The sequence below is a fragment of the Eretmochelys imbricata genome, chromosome 10 (assembly GCF_965152235.1).
Source record: "Eretmochelys imbricata isolate rEreImb1 chromosome 10, rEreImb1.hap1, whole genome shotgun sequence".
NCBI classification, from domain to species: Eukaryota; Metazoa; Chordata; order Testudines; family Cheloniidae; genus Eretmochelys; species Eretmochelys imbricata.
In genome coordinates, this window is record NC_135581.1 from 39,823,741 (window position 1) to 39,841,713 (window position 17,973).

Consider the following 17,973-nt stretch of genomic DNA (forward strand, 5'->3'; position numbering starts at 1 on the left):
AGAACAATTGATCATCATCCTCTTTATATAACAGCTCTTAACCTATCTGAAAGGTCCTGCTTTGAGCAGGGAGTTGGACTAGATGACCTCCTGAGGTCTCTTCCAACCCTAATCTTTTATGATTCTATGAAAACTGTTATCAGTCCCCACCCCCGCTCAATCTTCCTTTCTCATGCCCAGGTTTTTTTACCTTTCTGCATAGGGTAGATTTGCGAAACCTTTGATCATTTTAGTTGCTCTGCTCTGGACTCGCTCCAATTTGTCCACATCTTTCCTAAAGTGTGGTGCCCAGAACCCACAGTGCTCCAGCTGAGGCCTCCCCAGTGCTGAGTAGGGCAGGGCAACTACCTCTCGTCCCTTGCACATGACACTCCTGTTTGTCCTCCCCAGAATGATGATAGACTTTTCACAACTGCATCACACTGTTGACTCATATTCAATTTGTGATCCACTATAACTCCCAGACCCTTTTCAGCAATACGACTGTCTAGCTAGTTATTCCCCATTTTGTAGTTGTGCATGTGATTTTTCCTTCCTAAGTGAAGTACTTTGCACTTGTTTTTATTGAATTTCATCTTGTTCATTTCAGGACATTTCTCTAATTTTTCAAGGTAGTTTTGAATTCTAACCCTGCCTTCCCAAATGCTTGCAACATCTCTGAGCTTTGTTTCATCTGCAGATTTTATAAGTGTCCTCTTCACTCCCATTATCCATCACTAATGAAAATATTGAATAGTAGTGAATCCAAGACTGACCTCTGCAAGTCTGACCACTGCAGGGGCGCCACTAAACATGCCTGCCCAGTTTGACAGTGAACCATTGATGATAATTCCTCTTTGAGAATGATCTTTCAACCAGTTGTGCACCCCCCATATAGTAATTTTATCTAGACCACATTTGCTTATGAGAATGTCATGTGGGATGGTGTCAAAAGCCTAACTAAAATCAAGATATATCATGTCTACTGCTCCCCCACCCATCTACTAGACCAGTAACCCTCTCAAAGAATGAAATTAGGTTGGTTTGGCATGATTTGTTCTTGGCAAAACCACGCTGGCTATTCCTTACAATCATATTATCTTCTAGGAGCTAACAAACTGATTGGGTAATAATTTGAAAGGAAGCACCTAATTGGCTGGTGAAGGTGCCAGCTGTTCAGCCGTCTGGTATTACCATTCAGAGGTGGACTTATCTTCCCTAATGAAGGTAGATGAAAGGATGCTTTTGGCTTCTATCTGAACCAAACCTCTGGATCTGTTCCAGGGTTCACCCATCATTGTACACATTGACAGCTAATAAAAAATAGAGGGTCTATTTAGTTTAAAGGTGGGGTCATGCCAGATATGGGTTATTGCACCAGGGTTGCCATTAATCCTGAAACAGCACATTCATACCAAAGATGAGTTGAAATCAACCCCTGCCTGCAGATCTAAACACCTTAGACTTGGAGGTGGGATTGGGATCCTGGATCAGGTTTCCCAGCTGGCTTGTTTAATACAGTTGGCTGAACCAAGCACATGTTTCTGAATGCCACGAAACTAGGGGGTGAAGGAAGGTTTGAAAGTCAGACCTGGCTTCTGCATCTCAGCCCCAGCTTTGATTAGTGCCTCAGACAGCTCCCAGCAGCTCAGTGCATGCATGACACTATGTCAATATAAATGATACAGAAATACAGAGAAACCCTTTGGCATTTTCCTTAGCAATAAAGGAAAACAACTAAACAGAACATGCAAGCCCAGAGACGTGACTCCAGAAGAGTGCCTCCATCACTGCTCCCCATCCCTGCAGGAACACGGTAGATGATCACAAGCTTTTCTCCAGCCTGGGAGGAATTGGCTTGGGCTTCCTTGTTGCAGTGTTTGGCTCCAAGCTTGCTGGTTGCGAGGTTGTTTCTGAGCAGATCTTCTGCCGGGTTTTCTGAATTGGCCAATGCCACATTGACTGAGACCTTGCGAGTACCAACCTCGTTGGTGGCCAGGCAGGTATAGGTCCCTTCCTCGTGCTTGCTCAGGTGGGGGATGACCAGGGTGCCGTTTCCATAGACCAGGAAGCGCTCTGCACTCTGCTTGGAGCCCCCAGCAGACAGGTCATTCTTATCTCTTTCCACATTGGGCCCATTTATCTCTGTTCCTTGGATGGGGGTCTGGATCTCCCACCTAATCTCTGGCTGGGGGCTGCCCGTGACGCTGCAGTGCAGCATGAGCATGAGCCCATCATACAGTACGGTGTTGTCCAGGTTGGGGTGGCAGGTCAGCTGCACAGAGGGAGGTGTGCACTGAAGGTCAGGAATCCTCCCCAGGGGTACACCTCTGAGGCTTTCCGGGGCTGCACAGCTGATGGAGTCCCTTTTGGGGATGGAGATCAGGGTGTTCTCAGCCCAGCTCTTTAGCCACAGAAGCCTGCAGGTGCAGTTGAAGGGGTTGTTGTAGATCTGCAACTGGGACAGTGAACTCATGGCATCAAAAGTGCCCTGGGCGATGGTGGTGAACTTGTTGTCATTGATCCACAGGGACCTCAGGTCTTTCAGGGTGTGGAAGGCCTCCCAGGGCAACTTCACAAGCTGGTTGTTGTTCATCTTCAGCAGCTGCAGAGTGCTGAGGTTGTACAGATCCCCCCAGGGGAAGTCTGCAAGCTGGTTATTGCTGAGGTCTATGTTTTTCAAATGCAGCAGCCTGGCGAAGGTGCCTTCCTCAATGGCACAGATTTCGTTGTGCGCCAGCCACAGCGACTGTACCTGGGTGACCTCCAGAAAGGAGCTCTGCTGTAAGGAGGTGATCTTGTTGGCTGACAGGGTGAGGGTGGTCACGTTGGAGGGCAGCCCCGCGGGGACCCCCTGGAGATCTCTGTAAGCACATTCTGCTAGCTGGCGGCCATATTTTTTTTCTACGCAAGTGCAGGGCTCCGGGCACTCCTGGCTCATCACAAAGAAAGTTGCAGTCCACAGGCAGAGAAATGGACCCATCATTTCTTCTGTGAATAAAGAGACCAAGATTGGCACAAGTTATTTTGCTTGCATCTTTTCTCTGAGACATCACTGCTTCTCTCCTCTGGGCTGCATCTTAGAGCAGCATTTTCCCCTCTGGTTTTTATTTAGCCAATCAACCCAAGGAACAGCAGATGATTACAGTACCACACATGGCTAGCTATAATGTTTAAATGATAAATGTGATGAAAAGAAGATTTAAATCTGATCTGAATAAGATATTTACATTCTAACAATAATAGAGCCTTAGAAGCCAATGACAGATCCTTAGAATCCAGTAACAGATCCTTAGAATTCATACATATTGTAGCTCCTAAATAACTTTGAAGATCTGAGCCTTTATGTTGGCACAGCCCTAACACAAGGGGGCCTGGATCTCAGCTAGGTCCCCTAGCTGCCACTGGAGTACAAATAGTTAATAATACATAGAGCAAAATCAGCTCAGATTTCCCTCTTCTCCAGTTTCGCAAGTGGACTCAGAGATCTCTTTTTTTTCTACAGGCAGTTTTAGCTGCTACCTTCCTTCCCTCTCCCTATCATTTAAAAGCAGATCTTTGAGGGCAAAAAAAGAAAAAAAGATATATATGCAATGTCATGATTACTGTAAGATTTGCAAAATGATGTTGGACAATGCAAAAGATAGGGCCAATTTGCCAAACTGTGAGACAGCATGAGACCAAGAAAGCATAAGATTCAATGGGTATTATCACAAGATGGGTGCGAGGAGTTTGGCTTCAGTCTGTGTCTGTCTGTCGGAGAGAGAAATGTGAAAGAATAGTAAAGATTTCACACTAATATGATGGCATTTTCTGCTCTAGTCGATGCGTTTCTGAGCCTGGCAGAAGGCCTGGATGCAAAGGCTCTGACTACACTAGGAACTAGGCTGTGATTCTCTTCCTCACATACACATACTAATACTAGCTCTCATGGACCTAGCACAAGTATAAATAACAGCGTCGCCATGGTGGCACAGGTAGCAGATGTGGAAGCATGGCTTAGCCGCACTGAATACGTACCCACCAGTTTCAGTCAGGTTTGTACCTGGCATGGCTCAACCCGTGGCTCTGCTGCCACTCCCCATGCTACCGCACTCTGCTGCTATTTCTACTCATGCCAGCTAGATGATAGCCAGTGGGAGCATGGCTACACAAGTAGGCGAATCCCACCATTAGCTGGTTGTGTACATGTTGCAGTGCCCCAGCTAACTGAAGTGCTCCTACATAATGAAGTGAAGTTTCTACCAGAGATGGGCAGAAAATTTTTCTCAAAACAGTTTTTCCATGAAAATTGTCCTTTTGGTCTAAAATTATACATTTAAAAAAAGGGATTTTGATGACATTTGTTTAGGAAAATCCCCAAAACAAAGCATTTTGATGATGCTCTTACATAGCACTTTTCATCAGTAGCTCTCAAAGTGCTTTACAAAGGAGGTCAGTGTTATTATCCCCATTTTGCAGCTGTGAAAACTGAGGCATGGGGAGGGGCCATGACTTGCCCAAGGTCAACCTGCAGGCTAGGAGCCTGTTACAACACTTTCAGTATGAAATGTTTTGATTTTTCATTCAAAATTACTTTTTGACATTAGAGTCTTTGTTTTTTTGTATAAAATAACATTTTAAATGGTTGAAATTGGAATGAAATGACTTTGGCATGAGTCATTTCATGGGAAATTTCTTCTTTTGTTAGTTTTTTTTATTCCATTTCAGAAGGAAAAAGATTTCGACATTGTGGAATTTCCCACAAAATGGAAAACCCAGTTCTTCCCCCCTCCCCACCACTGGTTACACACTGGTAACTAAAATATGAAAGACAGTTTAACTAGCAAGGCTCTGTAGCAGTACAAGCCATTGCCATTTTGAATCATTTCTTTAAAAATAAAAACACTGCCTGAACAAAAATCAGCACTAAATGCATCATCTTACTATGCACAGCAACCTTTAATCAGGGCCACACCAGGGTCCATGAGCAGAAGAGACTTGTGAATGGGGGTTCTGCCATTGCTGGCTTACGGACTCCTTAGGTCACCTCCTGTACACAAGCATTAGGGTACTCAGGCCAGAACTGCTGCAGTAACAAAGTAGCAGATGCAATGATCCTCTGCTCAGACACCCTGCTCCCCCGCACAGTGTGATTGAGTCCCAGTGAATCTATGCTGGCTGTGACCCCTCCACTCTTCAGGGGGCTGCACACCAGCACAGAGAATTAGTGTGGAGCTCCCTACATAGCCTCTCCTCTACCTGACCCCCCTGCAATGGCTTTTCATGCCCTACAGAGCCTGGCTGTGTACGGAGCCCAGGACTGACCCTTTCATTTCTGGTCAACAAAGGGCCCAATCCTGTAGTCTTTTCTGGAACAAAATTAGTGTGCACTTCAGCGGGACTGTGGCCTAAGGAAGAATTGTGGCTTCAGGCCTGACTGGGATTCCAAGTCACATGTTCACATATGATAACTAACCTGCCTGTAAATGCTGGTGGGGCCAGGCAGTCTGTTGCGAGGTGTATGTTAGCTCAGGCTGAAGCGCTGCTCAGTTTCTCAGGCTTGGGCTAAGAGTACAACTGGTCACAAACATTTGTGTTCTGTCTTTGCTCGACTGTCCAGCGTTAGACAGTATATTGCAATCTGCCTAAGAACCCACTAAGTGGGGATGTTCCCAGAGTGTGTGTGGGGTGGGGTGGAGGGGATTGGAAGCGGTATTTGGAACATGGCTGCATTGCTTCAAAACCTGGCTTTTGTCTGCTTCCCATTTCCCATCCCCCTTTCCCCTTCCTAGCCTCCCACAGCTCAAGCCTTATGCTTTGCTCAGCTGTTATTAAGAATGTGTCTGGATGTTACTGTTGGCATTTGCCTCTCCAGTCCTGGCCTGTGGATTTTTTCTCAGCCCCCTCCCAGCCACTTGGGCCAAGAAGAATACTTTCTTCTAACATTCAGTGCATCTACTCCTCTTGCCAGGACATCCTGAGGAGTTTGCAGGTACTTGATAGCAATACAGGTCTCCACCCCGCTCTGTGCTTTCCTCCCATCAGGTTTTGACAAACACTACATTTTTTTTTTTTTTAAATTGAAACATCCATGGCTTCAGTTTCCAGTAAATAAAATCTCCCTGTTCTGCAGGGGAGTCAGAGACCTGGCTTTAAAGCCACAAGGACAATTGATTTCAGGCTATTGTCTGGCCCACATATCGGCTTATCAAAGAGTTCTCAGCTACGCTTGGGCCTCTACCAACATTCCAGCATCAGCCCAAGTAATGTTGCTCAGCAAGTCCTGTGTGTCCCACTCGGAAACGATTTTAGAAGCAAGATTTTCTGCAGATAAATGGGCCAGTGTTGCAAATGATTACCTGGGAAAATAAGGTTAAATGCTAATAGTCTTATTTAAATATAAAGGCTCCCATATTGATCACTTAAAAGGCAGACCGTTACCTCTTTTTGCTGCTTCCCCTTCTGTCTTCCAGAGCAAATCAGTTCAAGGCAAACTCTGTAAACATTGTTCTGGGTCCTGTCAGAGTCACGCAGTCCAAAAATGTTAATAAAAAAAAAACTCCACACAATTCTGCCCTTGCAAAAAAGTGCCGAACAAAGCACAATCACCCTTTGCTGGTTGCAAGCCTCAGGGAGAATTGATATTCTTTGCTATCGGTCCTACAACAGTTGTACCATTATTCCTGGTGTATTTACAAACAACAGAGTTTATTTGCCCAGTGTTGTCTTTGTGGATATATGGGCAGGGAGGCCTAAAAGCACCTTTAAATGGAAGCAATGTCCTGTGAACCAGTTGAATCCCTGCTCCTCAATTGATTTTTCCTGCAGCTTATAGTGTATAATATTTCAGTGTCCTACCAGGCTCATCCTGAAGACATAACTGACAACTTATTTTCAGCAGCAAGGACCTGCCTTTCGTAAGTGACTCTAGAAACTTAAATGGAAAAAGATGCCAAATTATTTTTTCCCCTCCTCTTCTCTTGTGATACAGCTAGGAATCTCTTAAAGAAACAATAAATGGCAAAACCAGCTTGTTATGAGAGTTCAGGACTCTGAGCCTTTGAGCTGCAATTCCCATTTCCAGGGCAGATTTTCAGTTGATTTCTCTCTCTTTCTCTCCCCCTCCCCCCTTTTTTTGACAGCACGAACCCCCTTAAAAATCTCTATTTTCCTTGCTCCATGCTCTGCGATCTGAAGGAAAAATAACTCCAGAATTTTTTTAATGAATAACTGATGAAGCAAAACTCTGTTAAATGCTCCATTCCCCTCTCTGAATTCCTAGTGCTAAGTAGCTAGTACGGTTCTGCTATGAAATATATAAATTCTCTTCAGTGCCTCTGCTACTGATTTAGTGGCCAAAATGCCTGAGTCTGAGCCATACTGTCAGCCAGAGGGTAACCCCTTTTCAGATCAGTAGCCAAGAACTCTATACATTAATTTTGAAGAACTGATGATGCCCATGGAGAAATATTAGACATGCAGGGCCAAATTCCATGATGTGGCACAATGTAAGTTATATTTCTCTGCAATAGCTAAGCCCTTTGCACTGAGTGGGGGATTTGCCCTGAGAGAAACCAAGTTGTGGTTCCATATTCACTCTCCCTTTGGTTTCTTGCCATAGTGTGAGCAATTTTAACTTCCTCTGGGACCCGCTTTCATGGAGGCAATAAATCAGTGTGCTATCTCAGTTATCCTGTGGAACTCATCACTGAAAGTTATCACTGAGTCCCAAAGTTTGTCAGACTTAAGAAAAAAAAGAGTTGGGACATTTTGCCTAAGTAGTAATGGGAACAATCATGGTTACAATAGCTAGGATAAAAATATAAGGGATATAAACCCTCATTCGTCAGCACATCAGCCAACTATTAACAGCTAGGAGTCAGGAAGAAAGTTCCTCTATGGGCAGGTTATTTCATAATTGTCCACTACGGGTTTTGTTCACCTTCCTTTGAAGCATCTGGAAATGATGAAAGACTGGTAATTCACAGATCTTAGCGATTGAAAAGACCTGCTAAATTGCATTCATTCCCAGGAAAGGACAGATTAAAGTCCCATTTCCCTGACTGGGACAAGTCTGAAGTGAAAAAGAATCTATGCTAAACTTACACATGATGCTGTACAGCCAAGGTAATAAAAATGTCTGTAATGTACAAAACTCTAGCAAGCAGCCAGGTACAATAAATAAATAATAACTAGGAGCTTCCATAAGCAATGATATGTACACCAAAATGGCTGCTATGGCATCACCATAATGTAATTATTGCAGACAACATAGAAATTCAACAGAGCAGTGAGGGACCCAGTCTTTGTATAACACTCTATCCAGGGTGTAGCAGATAAACATACAAACCCTCCAACATGCATCATACTGTGGTGGGGGTGGTGAAACCTTCCTGACCTCAGCCCATTGTTTGCTGTATGCCCTGAAGCATGAGAATTGCTATTTTAATCCTAGCTAATGCAGCCTCAGACACTATGCTTCAACAAATCAATGTTTAATCAATGTTTAATGTGCCAGAAACCCTTCTGTAACTTTACAGCAAGCCCGAGTCCTACCAGTGTACAAACAAACTGCACTAGAAATGAAAAGGCTTCTTTGAGCCAAAAGCCTCCATGAAGTCACTGTAGCTATAGGAACCAGTGATGTGGAAAAAGCAGCAAGGCTTTGGCCAATTTTTGTTTTCGCTAGCCAGAGTTGTAGGACTTCGTGGAGCAATGCAGCTATTCTGATTGCTGATCCACTTAGGGCCAGATTCGGGCACAGGTCTGGTGTAAACAAGAGGCAAACTTGGCCAATGCTTTCTCAGGTACACAAGCATATACTCAAGCCTCAACAATACACATACACATAAACTTCAACAATGTTGAAGTTAATCATGTGCTTAAATGCTTTGCTGGATCAGGGCTTAAAACTAGTGCCCATCCATTACTTCATGTGTCCTGATGGAACAAGCGCAGAGACATTGTCTTTAGTGGACTCAGGCCTATTTACCCCAAGGCTGAATTTGGTTCTTTGAATTTATTGGTGCAGAGGACAACAGTAGGTGAAAGGATTAGATTTTCATTAGTAAATATCAGTAAAAGTCAACTTCACTGTACACACACACAAAAATTGAGGAAAAAATGTTTCTATCCACAGTAATCGAAATTTACAGGGAGTCAAAGTATGAAAAATGCTGCATGAGCACTTATTCGAGTTTGATTTAAGGCTATTGACTTTGTATATTTTGACAAGTGATGGTGACAATTTGTGTTTTAACAGTTATGAAGGTTTAACTTTTGGAATCTCAATGTCTATGGTCCTTAAATAATTATTGTATGCCCCCCCCCATTAGCCTATCCTCCCATAATTTCCTGCAACGGTGAAAATATAAATTGATAAAAATTTTAAAAAATGCTTAAAAGGCATAATTTTGTGAAAATCTTGACAACTGAAATTGATAAATATGTTTAAAGTTGCTCATTGATTTTATCCATCAAATTGATAAAAAAAAAAAAAGTTGACTTCTGCCAAGCCTGTTTACACCTGTGGTCCAGGCTAGTCTCCCAATGCAAGTGGTGTAGAAAAGGATTTGTATCAGGCTGGCAGAAGGGTAAACTGAGGGAGAGGGAGGTGAAGGGATTTCCCAGAGGTCATGCATGGCCTAATTCTGTTCTTAGTTACATCAGTGTGAATTGGGAGCGATGCCAGTGCAACCAGTGGAGGGCCCAGAGATAGGCCCATTAGTTTACCTTCCTGTTCAAGCCATGACGCTGCTGTGATGATACATGTGAATCACAGCTGAGCTCACAGCTGACTCCTGAATCACTGGCCAGGCCAATGGTTGCAGGCTGCGCTGCGAGACATCCCTCTGAAATGAGCCTGCTCCTGATGCAATAGACAGCTCTAGTCTGAGATACTGACTCTGACAGAGGCCTTGTCTATACTAGAGAGGGTTTAATGGGATTGCTATCCCAGCAAACCCTCCTAATAGAGCCAAAGCTTATCCAGAAAAGAGAACTTGTGCCAGTGCAGCTTATACACAGGGGCAGTGATGCTGGTGGGGTGGGGGAAGGTAGTCCACTGAAGTGGAAATATTGGGAGGGCTGACATATGTTTCCAGGTGCCCTTGGTGTTTTTTGCACCCACAATATCTCCCAGACGTGAGAGCAGGACCTGGAGGAGGGGCTGCAGCAGCCACTATGGTGCATGAGTTTGGCCTGGCTGCTAGGGAGCAGATAGCAATGTTCTACTTTCCCCACCTTCTAGCCACCACGGGCCCTGGTGGAAACACTCGGCCTGTGGGAGGGAAGGGCAGGAGCACATGCACCAGCTGCTGGGGTGGGGGACAGGGCGGTAGTTCTTGGGTGGGGGCAGGGGGCATCGGCGCATAAGGGACCAGCAGCTGAGTGTGGGTGGGGAGAGCACAGGGCACTGGGCACCAGCTACAGAGGAATGGCAGTAGGAAATGCCAGGATGCCCCTTCCCAGCCTGGAGCTGGCTGCCAGTCTCAGGAGCTCTCTGTGCTCCCTTAGCCACCCCTCCAGCCTCCCCCATCCCATTCACAGTGAGCTTCCACCTCCCCTTAATGAAATGAGCTGTACCAAGGAAGAGACATTATTGCCTAAATGACTCTGGTGACCGGGAGCTTATGATTATTTCACACTCCTAACCAACATGCTGGCAAAACTTTTACATGCAACCCAGGCCATCGGCACTAAGATCTGGTCTGCACTAGAAAGCTGTACTGCTTTAACTCTCCTGGCACAGTTAAAGGGATATGCTCCATTCCAGCTGCTCCAGTATAGGGCACTGGAGTGGTGGCAGAGGGACGGGAACGGAATATAAACGCCCACTCACAGGGACAGGGTTAACAGGAGCCAGCAAGCCCAACTAGCCCATTCTGCCACCTGGAGTGGAGGCAGGTGATTAAGGATTAGAACCAGCCTGTTAAAGGAAGCATGGAATAGGGAGTTTACACTCTGGGCCTGGCCCCACAAGGAAGAGGTGTGAAGGGCTCCAGGGGGCAGCAGAAAGGCTGGGGAGCCTCTGAAAGTTAGAGCATTCTGCAGAAGACTGGGGAGACGCTGGACCTCTAGGAGGACAGGATCCCAGGGCCTCCATCTGAGACACAACCCACAGTGGAAAGCAAGTCAAGGAAACAGTGAGGGTTTGGAAGGGGTTGATTCCAGCCAATTTATGCAGGTCTTCTGACCTGGCATGTGGTGGAGCAGGCAGGCTGGGCCTTCTCTACTGACCCAGCACTGAGTAGGAAACCTCCCTGAGGCAGAGGGAGCAAGGACTATAGACGCTGGGATTTCTGCACTGCCCAGAAAGAGATGAGATTACGACTACCCAGGCTAGAGTCACGAGAACCCAAACCACTATCTGGAGGGGGAAACAGGCAGAATCACTGCCCTGTCACACATGGCCATGGCTGATGAGTTTGCTCTATTATAGGCACTTTGCTACTGGGTGTCACTGCACCCACGCTACACTAGGTGTTGCACTGGTATACTGATACCGATTTAAACAAACCACCTTGCTAAGTGATAGTGCTAGAGTGGCACAAAAGCTGTGTGTCGCGTAGGCCTCAGACATGCCCTCTAGAGAGCCTTTAGCTAGCTAGGGCCTAATGCTCCTTGTACAGTTGATCCATCAGTGTGAAGTGAGTGCAGAAGCTACTGACTCAAAACGGGGCATTTCACCCCCTCTGCTCTGGTTAGGGTGACTAGATATCCCGATTTTATAGGGAGAGTCACGATTTTTGGGTCTTTTTCTTATATAGGTTCCTATTACCCCCCCCATCCCGATTTTTCACACTTGCTGTCTGGTCACCCCAGCTCTGGTACAATTGACACATGAGGGGCAGGGAAGTGGTATTGCTCTATGTTCATTTTTAAAACATTCTGAAAATGAGCTACTCCTCCACTATCAATAATCTGCATGTAATAAATAAGAGCTGTTGACTCCCACCTCTGATTGTCCTTTGCCCGCTTGTTACATTATCAAACAAAGGCTGTTCACCATCGCCCTGCACCTTTGTGCATTTCCTCATGTTCATCCCCAGCTAGTTGTCAAACACCGAGGAGCTTAAAGGGCCTGATTTTCATTTTCACTACAGCCCCTTTACAGGAACGTGGAAGTCTGGAGGGTCCTTAATTTACACTCACTGTCTGGTCCCCTTTACTCTGATAGAGCTGTGCACAGGAGCCTTAGTGGAGATGAGCATCAGGCCCTGTCATCTGGAACCAGGGATATTTTACACTAGCGTAAACAACTACATAAGCTGCAATCAACCTAGACGCTTCTTCTAGCTTTCTCCCCTGTGCCAATTTCCCCTTCCCTCTCTAGTGTCTGTCTTCAAGGCCTGTGACTCATTGTCCAGCATGACCCATGTTCGCCCTCTACTCCTCTCTCTGCTGCATTCTCCTAGGTCTAGTTTCTGTTTAACCAGCATCCTCCATTCTCCTCCAGCACATCAGCCTCTGGTTGATTTGTCTCTGCCTGGCTCCTCTTTCTCCACCATTACTGGGAAATTGAGGTCAGCCAATCACACCCCTTTTGCTTCCTGCTTCTCCAATTACCTGGCCTCCAGGGCAGTCAGGACTGAAACCAGCTAATCTTGGAGAAGGCCAGTTATCTGTTCCTTGAGAGAGTGAGTCACTCTCTGGTAATGACCAAACAAATCCCCCTTGTTCTTAGAACTTTTGCTCAGCTCCTATCCCCTCCCCGCCTTCCAGGGGTGCGTGAGCTTGCAGAGGGAGGGACGAGAGAGAGTAGCTGATTGCACAAGGCTGTCCCTTCATTTCCCAAGGGGCTGGGAGCCTTAAATGATGCGCGCAGGGCACAATGCATAGTACAGGGCTGATACAACTCCACTGAAGTCAATAGCACTTGGCACTTCTGGGATTCAGGCCTGTCCTGCTGTCTAGCACTATCAGGCAGCTGAGAGCATCTTCCTCCAGAGTCATTTGCAGCCACTGTACTTCAGAAAACAGAGTGAGACCGGTGCTATAAAGTTTTTAAACCAAAACTCTTTTTATTGGATACATAACAAGATGGCTCCTGCATGCTCTGAGCAGGGATTGCAGAGCCTGTGCATGCCTCCATCACATGAGACACCCCTTACACTGCAAGGCCCTCTGGTGACTAGGCATGTCTATTTTAAGAGACAGTGCCACAATACACTACAAGGCCATGTATGCTGCACCCACAAGTCTAGCCAGGAGACTGGCTCGGTCATGTTCTGACATTTTATCAAGATACCAACCCAGAGCCTGTGCAGATGATGTGTAAAGGCTGCAGTTCCAGGGTCACACAAGCCTCTCTTTACCACCTCTGCCCTGCACAGCATTTCTCTACATTGATATGCTGTGTTGCAGCCCTGTTTTAGACTGGGAAACTGAGACACAGGTTGACAACTAGATTTAGCCAAGTGCCTTGACCATAGAGGAATTTTGGTGTGTTTATAAGATCTGAGTGGTGACTCGGCCTGTGATTTTTGACCCTGCTGATATTAGTATGGATGTGTAGAGACAGATGGGGTGGGCTGAAAAGGCAGGGGAGAGAGATCCTCTAGAGAGGAAGGAGGGTTTGAGCAGAATGGCATGGATGGGCTTACAGGGCCAGATCCTCGGCTGATGTAAATCAGCCTAGCTCTGTTGAAGTTACAGGAGCTACAGCAATTAGATTAAGCTGTTGCTGAGGAACTGGTCCACTGAGGACAGTTTATTGATGTGGCAAATGCATCTCTGTCCATGAGGTATGTCATCTCTTTAATACACAGGCATATCGCCTGCATTGTTCAACCTATTTCTTATGCACCCACTGGGGGAACTTCTACTCTGATATTCACACCTTGGCAACCCAGCTAACTTCAGTGGGTTGGACAGGTACAGGTCACTGAGAGCAGAAGATGGGGAATATGTGAGAGGCAGTGTTACCAGCTGGTTGGAGCAGGAAACTGGGGTTCAGGACATAGACCCCTCATTTCAGCAAAACACTTAAGCATGTTTAAGTCCCATAATCAATGGGACCTAACCATGTGCTTAAAGTTAAAGCATGTGCGTAGGTGCTTTGCTGAACAGGATTGACAGTTGAAACAGGGCTTCAGTTAATAGTTGTGTAACACTTTCCGATCCTTGCATAGGTGGTACTATATAAATGGAAGGTATAATTCTACGCTCTGAAGCCAACTCACCAGCTCAAATCTGTAATCACTTGGTGCCCCAGTTTCCCCACCTGTGAAAAAGGGGTATGTAGTGAAGCAATGATTCACCGGTGTGGCACCTCCTGCTGGTCATCCTGGGAATTAGCTCTTCCAGCCTAGATCACCTTCTGCAAGCCGGTGTCTTGCCTGCCACTGCCCCCCCCCCATCCCTCTTGGTATCCCTCTACCTCAGCATTCTGCCCCCAGGGGTAACCGACAATCTGGGTCTCCCCACCCAGGGGAACCCCCAACCCTCTATCCCCACCTTGCCTCAGTGGCTACTGCCCGTCACAGTCTAGCCCCCACTCACTGGGGCAGACCGCAAATCATCGGCAAGGGCCGTTGGACCAGCTGCCTCTGCCTACTCCCAGGCTACCCCTCTGTAGCCCCAGTACCTTTCCTGGCCTTTAGCAAGGCCTGCAGCCTGGGGGTTTACCAGGCTGGAGTTCCCCAGCTCCTCTGGCCTTCCCCCAGCCCTACTCCATTCTAGATACCCTGCTCAGCTCCCAGGCAACCAGAAGTTTCTCTCTCTACTACTAGAGAGAGACTTTTTGAGCTCCTGGCTCACAGCCCTTTTATAGGGCCAGCTGTGGCCTGATTGGGGCGTGGCCCCAGCTGTGGCTGTTTCCCCAAATCAACCTAGCCTTTTCTTGCAGCCCCAGCTCTTTCCCAGGGTGGGCTTTAACCCTTTCAGGGCCGGAGTGGGGTGACTACCCCACTACAGTGTAATAATACCTACCTCACATAGGCTTGTTCTGGAGTTGAATCAATGAATGATATTAAAGCTTCTGTAATAAAAAACACTACCCAGGACAGAAGAAGCATTTATTGTGTACCTTTTGCTGTCTGTGTATTTAGGCTTTGATGGTAAAGATCCCAGGAGTCTGAGTGAGAACTATTTCTGAGAGCTCTTTGACCAAGTGTCCGGGGGTAGCACTGAGCATGCTCTTCATTAATATACAAGCCGCACGGTTATTTTTATGAAAGGACGGGGAAAGAATTAGAGCTGATTAGTCCCTCTGATGTGTGGGATAGTCTATGCCCCAGGGTGCTTAGAAGCCCTGTGCCTCCCAATCTCATGGGAATACACTATATGCTCTTTTTCATTGGTACAAGATTCAGGAGAAGTTGCAGGCTCTGAATAAAAATTAATCTACTACGCTACAGTGCTACGAAGTACATTACAATTGATAAGATTACCCCGGGGTGAATTTCACCCTTTCTTATTATTAGCTGTAGTACTGTGATAGGATGCCAGACTTTAGCACTAGGACTGGTAGGGATGGGGGCGGGGGATAGCAAACATTTTCACAATATTGAATTTGTTTGGCATTGCAATATTCTGGTCATTTCCATGTAAGACCGTGCAGGGAAATGCAAGGCTATTTTACTGCCGTAGGGGGCCTTGTACTGGAAGGCAGACTAGGTGGGTCTCATTACTTGTAATCACTAACAGAAAAGAGTTTGTTTCTCCCTCTGGGGAACTAGGGCTAGGGTGAGCAGGGTAGAAACTTTGGGAACAAGCCAAGCTCATCAGAAAGCTTGGGTTACGGGTTATGAAAGCAAACCCTATGGAGGGGTTATGTCTTGGTTACTAATCCAGTGTGCATGTATTCAGCCTCAAGGCCACTTGAATTTGCAGTGACTCAAACAACAAGACATGGAGGCCTCTCTTCCAGCAGGCTCCCTACCCAGGGCGGGGGGTGGGGTGAGGGAGGGGGAGGGGGAGGAGCAGGGGTGACTACTCTAGAGCTGCATATACTAGCTTAATGCCATGTGCAAGGGATTTGTCAGATTCTTTTGTAAGTCACAGGGAGGGCATGGGGACCAGAACTGCCCACTTTGCTCATGGGGAAATGCCCACAAAAGACTCAAGGCAGTGGAGAATCAGGCCTGGCAAGTTGCATTCCCTCAATTGCATGAGAGACCCACAAATCTCTCTCTCTCTTGATGCATCTTTGCTGGGAAAGCATGTTTATAATTCTCTTGGTCAACACTGGGGGTAGGGGGGGAAGATCTGGGAGAAGGATTCTTTTCCCTCTTAATACTCTACCTGTCTGCCCTTAGTATTGTGAGGGGAAGATAAACTACCAGGCAAAAGTGCAGTGAACTATTGCTTCCTCTTGTCGATGAAACTCAACAAGCCATTTTATGGCTACTAATGCTGATATTGATCACATCAGTGCAGCTCAGGACAGACACGTGCAATGCAGCAGACTAAACATACCATAGCATGTCAGTGCATCCAAATGATTATACTTTCCCAATGGCTTGGCTCCATTGCTGGATGCTTGCAGGTCTCATCCTTCTTCCACACTGGTGTAAATCAGAACTGAGTCCATGGAATTCAGTGCAGTTACACCAGTGTAAATCCAAGCAGAATTAGGCTCTGGAAGGCTCAAAATAACATGGGAATTTCTTGTTGGTGTCCTTTAGCCAGTAGAATGATGTGAGCTCATCTCTCTATGGGGCTGTCTCAGAGACAGAACCTCCATTGCTGTAAATTGGCTGTGCTCCATTGAAGTCAATAGAATCATAGAATATCAGGGTTGGAAGGAACCTCAGGAGGTCATCTAGTCCAACCCCCTGCTCAAAAGCAGGACCGATCCCCAATTAAATCATCCCAGCCAGGGCTTTGTCAAGCCTGACCTTAAAAACTTCTAAGGAAGGAGATTCCACCACCTCCCTAGGCAACGCATTCCAGTGTTTCACCACCCTCCTAGTGAAAAAGTTTTTCCTAATATCCAACCTAAACCTCCCCCACTGCAACTTGAGACCATTACTCCTTGTCCTGTCCTCTTCTACCACTGAGAATAGTCTAGAACCATCCTCTCTGGAACCACCTCTCAGGTAGTTGAAAGCAGCTATCAAATCCCCCCTCATTCTTCTCTTTTGCAGACTAAACAATCCCAGTTCCCTCAGCCTCTCCTCATAAGTCATGTGTTCTAGACCCCTAATCATTTTTGTTGCCCTCCACTGGACTCTTTCCAATTTATCCATATCCTTCTTGTAGTGTGGGGCCCAAAACGGGACACAGTACTCCAGATGAGGCCTCACCAATATCAAATAGAGGGGGACGATCACGTCCCTCGATCTGCTCGCTATGCCCCTACTTATACATCCCAAAATGCCATTGGCCTTCTTGGCAACAAGGGCACACTGCTGACTCATATCCAGCTTCTCGTCCACTGTCACCTCTAGGTCCTTTTCCGCAGAACTGCTGCCTAGCCATTCGGTCCCTAGTCTGTAGCTGTGCATTGGGTTCTTCCGTCCTAAGTGCAGGACCTTGCACTTATCCTTATTGAACCTCATCAGATTTCTTTTGGCCCAATCCTCCAATTTGTCTAGGTCCCTCTGTATCCTATCCCTGCCCTCCAGCATATCTACCACTCCTCCCAGTTTAGTATCATCCGCAAATTTGCTGAGAGTGCAATCCACACCATCCTCCAGATCATTTATGAAGATATTGAACAAAACAATAGAACTATGCTGATTTACATCTGCTGGGGATCTAGCCCTGAAAGGTTAGGGGCCTGATCCAAAGCCCACTGGAGCCAATAGAAAGACTCCCATTGATTTCAACGGGTTTTGGATCAGACCCTCCAATTGTACACTGCCCATGCTCATGAAGAAATTAAGGAACCGGATGGTGCAGCTGAAAGTCTAATAAATGGATGTCACTTCTACCTGGTACAATTTGGGAATAACTCCACTGAACTCAATGGGAAACCAAGAGGAGAGTCACAGCCCCAATGGCAGCAGATGTCTCCAAGTAGCCACTGCAGTTCACATGTTATCCAAAATGGAAACAATCTCTTCC

General features: G+C 46.4%; 1 protein-coding gene across 1 annotated transcript; it reads right to left on the bottom strand.

The window, feature by feature from the left end:
* Positions 1-1,696: 1,696 nt before the first annotated feature.
* Positions 1,697-2,965, bottom strand: ISLR (immunoglobulin superfamily containing leucine rich repeat). The gene has a single exon (XM_077829121.1). It carries the CDS (start codon positions 2,963-2,965, stop codon positions 1,697-1,699), a length of 1,269 nt encoding a protein of 422 aa, XP_077685247.1.
* Positions 2,966-17,973: the final 15,008 nt, after the last annotated feature.